This window comes from Sardina pilchardus, chromosome 13 (assembly GCF_963854185.1).
Source record: "Sardina pilchardus chromosome 13, fSarPil1.1, whole genome shotgun sequence".
In the NCBI taxonomy this organism is placed as follows: Eukaryota; Metazoa; Chordata; class Actinopteri; order Clupeiformes; family Clupeidae; genus Sardina; species Sardina pilchardus.
In genome coordinates, this window is record NC_085006.1 from 23,928,289 (window position 1) to 23,934,784 (window position 6,496).

The 6,496-nt window shown below is 45.7% G+C and overlaps 1 protein-coding gene across 2 annotated transcripts in view; it reads left to right on the top strand.

The window, feature by feature from the left end:
* mlf1 (myeloid leukemia factor 1) overlaps window positions 1-5,753 on the top strand; it is a 19,015-nt gene extending 13,262 nt beyond the window's left edge. The window contains exons 4-8 of one of the 2 annotated variants that reach the window (XM_062552996.1): window positions 2,176-2,262; window positions 2,492-2,620; window positions 2,995-3,154; window positions 3,906-4,047; window positions 4,375-5,753. In XM_062552996.1, the coding sequence (XP_062408980.1) occupies window positions 2,176-2,262; window positions 2,492-2,620; window positions 2,995-3,154; window positions 3,906-4,047; window positions 4,375-4,453 (597 nt within the window). In that variant the 3' untranslated portion in view covers window positions 4,454-5,753. The remainder of the gene's footprint in view (window positions 1-2,175; window positions 2,263-2,491; window positions 2,621-2,994; window positions 3,155-3,905; window positions 4,048-4,374) is intronic. The other variant, XM_062552998.1, reaches the window with a different exon arrangement.
* The last annotated feature ends 743 nt before the right edge of the window (window positions 5,754-6,496 follow it).

Here is a 6,496-nt window from a genome sequence, read left to right on the forward strand (position 1 = left end):
CATGCTTGAGTGTGTGTGTGTGTCCTGTGTGCGTGCATGGAACGTACTTTTACGGAGTTGTGAGTTCATGAGTTCACACACACACACACACACACATACACACACATACACACACACGCACAAATGCACACCCATTTTTACCCTGCCAGGCAGCTCTGGCATGGCTGTTAATGCCACGCCTGCTGTTCCTGCCACCCCCTCACCACCCACCCCCCATGGGGCAGCTGGGCTGTAAACTACCCCAGCTGGCTCTTCGCTCCGCAGGCACTGCTGGGGCATCTGTGCCGTGCTGCCCTGACCCCGATCGGAGCGGCATCGGCGGGCATAAGGGTGGCATTCCCGTCCCGTGGCATCGCTTGCACCTCGCGCAACGCGCCGCACCGAGCCGCCCGTCCGACCCGCCCTGCGACAGGTTCAAACTCAGCTGGCATGTGGGGCATGGGTGCCGCACGCTGGGCGAGAAATCTGCCAACGGGCGCACAGCTTTGCGCCAACTCTGGGGGCATGTGAAGAGTGTGTGTCCTGAACTCTCACTGATACACTGAGGCCACTGGAAGCCTCAAAGGGAATCCACACTTTAATGTACACCATGTGAAGGCAGCCCCAGTTTATTTACAGCGCATACCCGTACTGTAGGGACATTACCAATGCAGTTTGGTTTGAAGACGTTAATATATATCAAAAATATTTCGAATCATTTAAGACAAGTGAATGACTTTTAAAATTCATTTCAAATTTAAGAAGTTCAGTTGAAATGAACCTAATCCATCAAAGTCGTATATTACAGTCACGCACTAGCGCAGCGATGTTTGTAGCAACAGCGAGGTCATGTTGTCCATTTAGCTGGGGAGTCTGGTTCCCATAGAGACAAGGTCCCCTGGAGGTCAAGTGCTGACATTATATATGGCCTCTGTGTACAGTAAGTCCAAGACACGCATGGGTTGACCGGTCATCTAAACTCCATTAATCTGCCTGTAAAGTGCCTAAGATAGGCAGCCCGGTGTGGCAGGCTAAGTGTGTGTGCAGGTTCGTAAGCCCCTCAATACTACAGTATACAGTATATGCAGTGGTGGTCAATCGGCAATAAAACTGATCAACAGCGTATGCTCACGTTTAATGAGATATGGTGAATTGTGTGCAGAGCAGGCCAATAGTATGTTAGCTATGCGTGCGTGCTCATCTTCCCAAAAGCACTTACAACAGCACAGGTTCTGGCTCCAGTGTGGTTGCTACTGTATGGGTGACCAAGCTTTCGGTTCGTAACTCTCGAGCTAAACGCTTGACTCATCAGTGTCAGTTTCAAAATGTTCAGGTAGTGTAACTTAGAAACAAGATAGAACGTCTTGGATAATTATTATTATTATGGTCTGAGCGTTGCGTTACAGCTTGCCACTGCCGCTTGCCGCTGGCTAATGTGATCCCCGCCTTAGTGCGTGACACCATGACACTTTACGCTCAGCGGTCCAGTCCGGCTCATGTTCCCCAGTGTCCCTCATCCGTGCTGCCCACACGTAGCGTGGCGTGGTGAGCTGCAGGCCACTTTGAACCGCCGCGCTGCCGCACTGGACTCAGAGGAGCTGGAATGCTTTGAAGAGAGCCCGGGATAGATCCAACAGCAGCCATTTTGAAATGACACCCAAAAGGGACCCCGCAGAGCGAACGCAGTGCTTTGGTCCAAAGGAGTTATGTGAGCTGTGCTCAGAGCTGCTGGAGTGTGTGTGTGTGTGTGTGTGTGTGTGTGTGTGTGTGTGTGTGCGCGCGCGCACATGCTACACTATGTGCTGCTCCTGTGCGGTGTGACCTTTTGGCATCAGAACGGTGTCATTGGGTTTATTACGGGTGGAGAGGTAGGCTGTTCAGAGGTGGCAGCAGCATTGTATGTGTGTGTGTGTGTCTATGTCGGGGTGTATGTGTGTGCGCTGTCTGTGTGTATGTGTGTTGTTACTTGTGCACGTTTGCATGTGTTCATGCCTCGAAAACATGATGGTGTACATGTGGAGGAGAAATGCCTGTGTGTGTGTGTGTGTGTGTGTGTGTGTGTGTGTGTTGACAAATGCCAGTGAGTGTGTGAGTGTGTATGAAAATATCTCCTAATATCTAATCTGTGTATGGGTGCGTGCATATATGAGTGAGAAAGCGTACCCTAATATTTTATCTTGGTGTGTGTGTGTGTAGGGTATGGATCTGAGGAACCCCTTCAGTATGATGGACAACATGATGATGGGCATGCGAGGGCGGATGGACGATATGCACAGGAACTTTGTGAGTCACGAGACAAAACATCTCAGATCTTCCCCTTACAGTGCAACTGCCTGCTCTTATTTTTATTCCTAATATTTTATACTGTATAAATGTACCCAGGTAATGGACCCAGAGGAAGTGATCTTTCCAGTATATTACAGAAAGTTGTTGTAGTTATTGTTGTGAAATTATGTATTTCTCTCTCTCTCTCGCTCTGTGTGTGTGTGTGTGTGTGTGTTTGTGTGTTTAGGAGAACCTGTCGACAGACTCCAACACCCACTCGTTCAGCTCCTCCTCCATCTCCACCTACTCCAAAGTGGGCAACGAGCCGCCCAAGGTGTTCCAGGCCCACAGCCAGACACGACGAGCGCCTGGAGGGGTAAGGGGGGGCTCTATTAGTGGAGGGGTAGGAGGTGGGGGCTCTCACAGTACCGTTTATTTGTGGAGGGCTAGTATCGAAGGGGGTTTATAGTGTTTATGGTGGTGGAGAGGGGTGTGGTTTGGGGACAGGAGGGGTAAGTGTTGTCATTGGTTTGTTAATGCTGATGTAGTTGATGTCTATGACACTAGAAGGGTGTGTGTGTTTTTACCCATGATTCCCTGTCCTGCAGTGTGATTGGCAGTGTAGTTTTTACCCATGATTCCCTGTCCTGCAGTGTGATTGGCAGTGTAGTTTTTACCCATGATTCCCTGTCCTGCAGTGTGATTGGCAGTGTAGTTTTTACTCATGATTCCCTGTCCTGCGGTGTGTAGGTCAGTGAGACGCGGCGCAGCCTGAAGGACTCGGACAGCGGCGTGGAGAAGATGTCCATCGGCCACCACATCCAGGACCGCGGCCACGTCATCGAGAAGAAACGCAACCACAAGACCGGCGAGCGAGAGTTCAACCAGGACTTCCAGAACATGGACGAGTGTGAGTGTGTCTGTGAGGAGAAGTTTCCCATGGCCAACAACTTAAACTTAAAGTTCTTTACATTAAAATGCTCATTACTCATACAAAAAACTGTCCAGAACATGAATGAATGTGTGCAGAATAGCTCAGAGGTAGAGTTAATGTGACAGCATGTCCTTTATATTGAAGCTCATATCACACATCAAACTTTACATATCAGAGAGAAGAGGTTATCTACAGGTGTTATTGACAGGAGATGCGGTCTTTATGTAACACGTGTTATTTGACGTCAAGCTGAAACTGTACTTGAAAGCCACTGTATAATAACAATAATGCACTGTCTTGTTGAGTTGTTCCCTATTAATTTATTATCAGTAAAAAGTAGCCATGTGAGAAGTTGAATCCCTGCAGAGGACCAGAGGAACACCCAGTCTTACACCCTAGCAGCACTTCTTGTAAACTGCCTGTGGCTAAACATCAGTACTACTCTCATGTCATTTGAAGTGCCGGTCTAAATAATCTTGTACTTTTGGCACGTCAGTGAAGTATTGCTTCCTGCTGGATGCCTGATATGCTGTTTTTGAACTGGTGGCCTGACTAAGTATTCTGACACTGACAGGGAAAATAAGGGCTGTCCTTGTGTTTAGGGAGTAAATGTGGTGGTGCGTAAATCATCTATCACTCAGCACCACAGACTGTACTGAGGTCACCATGGGGATGCCCAAGACTGTCCTGACCTTTGACCTTACCCCTTTGACCTCTGACCCCACAGCTGAGGCGGAGGAGTTTGACGAGGAGTGGCAGAAGGAGGTGTCGAAGTTCGAGCCCGTGGCGCCCCTGGCCAGAATCGAGGCGTCCAAACCCAGAGCCCGCACCGTTCACCGAGCTGCCATCGCCGCCCCCGACAACGCCAGGTGGCCAATCACAATCACTAACACAGGTCACATGACCATGAGTAATCACATGACCCTAGATAAATATGGAGAGGCAGAGAAAACATCCCCTTATCAGCTATTGTGTTGCATAGCAACTAGAGCTGTTCTTCACATATACAAACCAGACTAACGGAAGTTTTAAGAGTTGTGTTTACTATTTTTGTGTGGTGTCATTGAGAAATGCCAGTGAAGATTGGGCAAAGTATAACAAATGTGACTTTAGGTTAGCTCACCAGTGGCTAATTGATATGAAATGTGTTTCAGTTTGTTTGAGTGTTTGTTTGTTTTGTGTGTGTTTGTGTGCAGGTTAAGCCCCAAAGTGGAGGGGAAGAAGACCCACATCCACGAGATCAAAGTGCAGCGGCCTGGTGTGCAGGAGCCCTGAGCGCCAATAAAACACTTGTGTGATCGGTAGCAGCAATCCTCTGGTGCTTCTGTGTCTCGTGTGCCTGACTCCCCCCAAAGCCCTCTCCTCTGGCGTCCACACACTTACACACGTCACACACACACACACACACACACACACACACACACACACACACACACACACACACACACATGCACACGTCACACATAAACACATATGCAGACTCACTCACACACATGCAAACACACACACACACACACACACACACACACACACACACACACACACACACACACGTGGTTATTGTGCTGCCAGCCAATCTGTGGCCTGTGTGTAGATGCTCTACTTACTCTCTTAATCTCCACTCCAAGACTTTTAATTTGACGATTGAAGATCCATTTTTCCGTTGATTCTCCATTTTAACAACACAAAGAAGTGACCCAAATCAGTCTGACTGGACCTCTGAGAGTTTCCATTTGTATTTGTGTGCACAATGTAGCTCTAATAGCGAAGTGAAAAACCACTGTAGGCGAACTACCAGCAAAGAAATCTCACTTTGTTGATCCGAGACCATATTCGTCCAGTCGAGCGCACACTTTTGTGATTTTTACACAACTGGATTGGAGCATTGTATTTTTTATTAAAAGAAAAAAGGAAGATGCTTATTTATATACGTTGTTGTTTGTTCAAAGATGCACTTAGAAAAGATTATTATTCTGAATGTAAGTACAGTTTATGATTGTGAAGAGTCTGTTCTGCGGAGTGTGATTCTTGCTGTAATGTTTATAAGAAAATGTCCCTCGGAAATACCCTTTTTATATTATAATAATGTCAGTGTTGCTCATTTCCATCTGGTTATGTGATGGCTGCAGTCATTTATGTTGATGGCTAGCTATGATATTTTAGATTTGATTGCTATGATATTTTATTTTCATGGCTATCTATATTTTATGTTGATGGCTAGCTATGATATTTAATGTTGATGGCTATGATATTTAATGTTGATGGCTAGCTATGACATTTTATGTTGATGGCTAGCTATGATATTTCATGTTGATGGCTAGCTGTGATATTTTATGTGGATGGCTAGCTATGATATTTAATGTTAATGGCTATGGCATTTTATGTTGCTGTACTGTATGTATGCGAGTTAAAGCGAGTACCCTCATAGTTGCTGCCGCTGGTGCAGACCTGCCCCAAACTGGTGCGGATCCGTGCCGGTTCGGTGCGATGCCGGGGCCAGATCTGGGCCATAGTCAGCTGCTCTCTGGATGCAGGTTCTCTGTGGGGGTCGTCAGCTATGGTCCTGATGTACCCACACAGTAATCCTTGTCCATCTTCCCCGAGCTAATTTGTGTTTCTTTTTTTTTTTCAAGAATGTGAAATGTAATACGTGTCACTGAATAAATAACACTGTTTGCTGAAGTGTGTTTGTGTTTTCTTTCATATGTTCGCTAAATAAGAGCTGAGTTAACATAGGTTCCAATACGTATGACCCCTGTATTTTAAGGAAAACATTTATTTATTTACGATACATTATTCATTCACAAAGAAATGTAATGTCCATAAAGGTTGGATATTTCGTTATTTTATTTTATTTTTTTATTTAAAGGTTAAATTTCAGCTTAGCCACCACAAACAACTAATGTGTAAATAAACTGCTAAATATAAATATATTGAAACATTTCTTTCAAAGCTATTAAAAAGTAAGGGGTTTTCTGCAAAGTTAGCATGTTTAACGTAACTGGGTGATGATGTCATACAAGGAACTCACAACCCATAGAGCTCGACAGTCCCGCCCACAGCCTTGCCCGGAAGAAAAAATCCAATACAATTTCTCTATTGACAACTGGAGAATAAGCCATAAAATCGTAACCGTCCATGGTAGACTTAAAACCAGCTACGATGTGACTAAGCGAGTATACCTGCTCATATAGATGTCAAAAGTTAATGGGGCATCAACCTTGTTTTGAGAAAAAAAAAAAATTATTCACAATTTAACGAGAGAGTACTACACTACCCAACACCATAACGTGTAAAACTGATGAAAGCAGAGCCTTT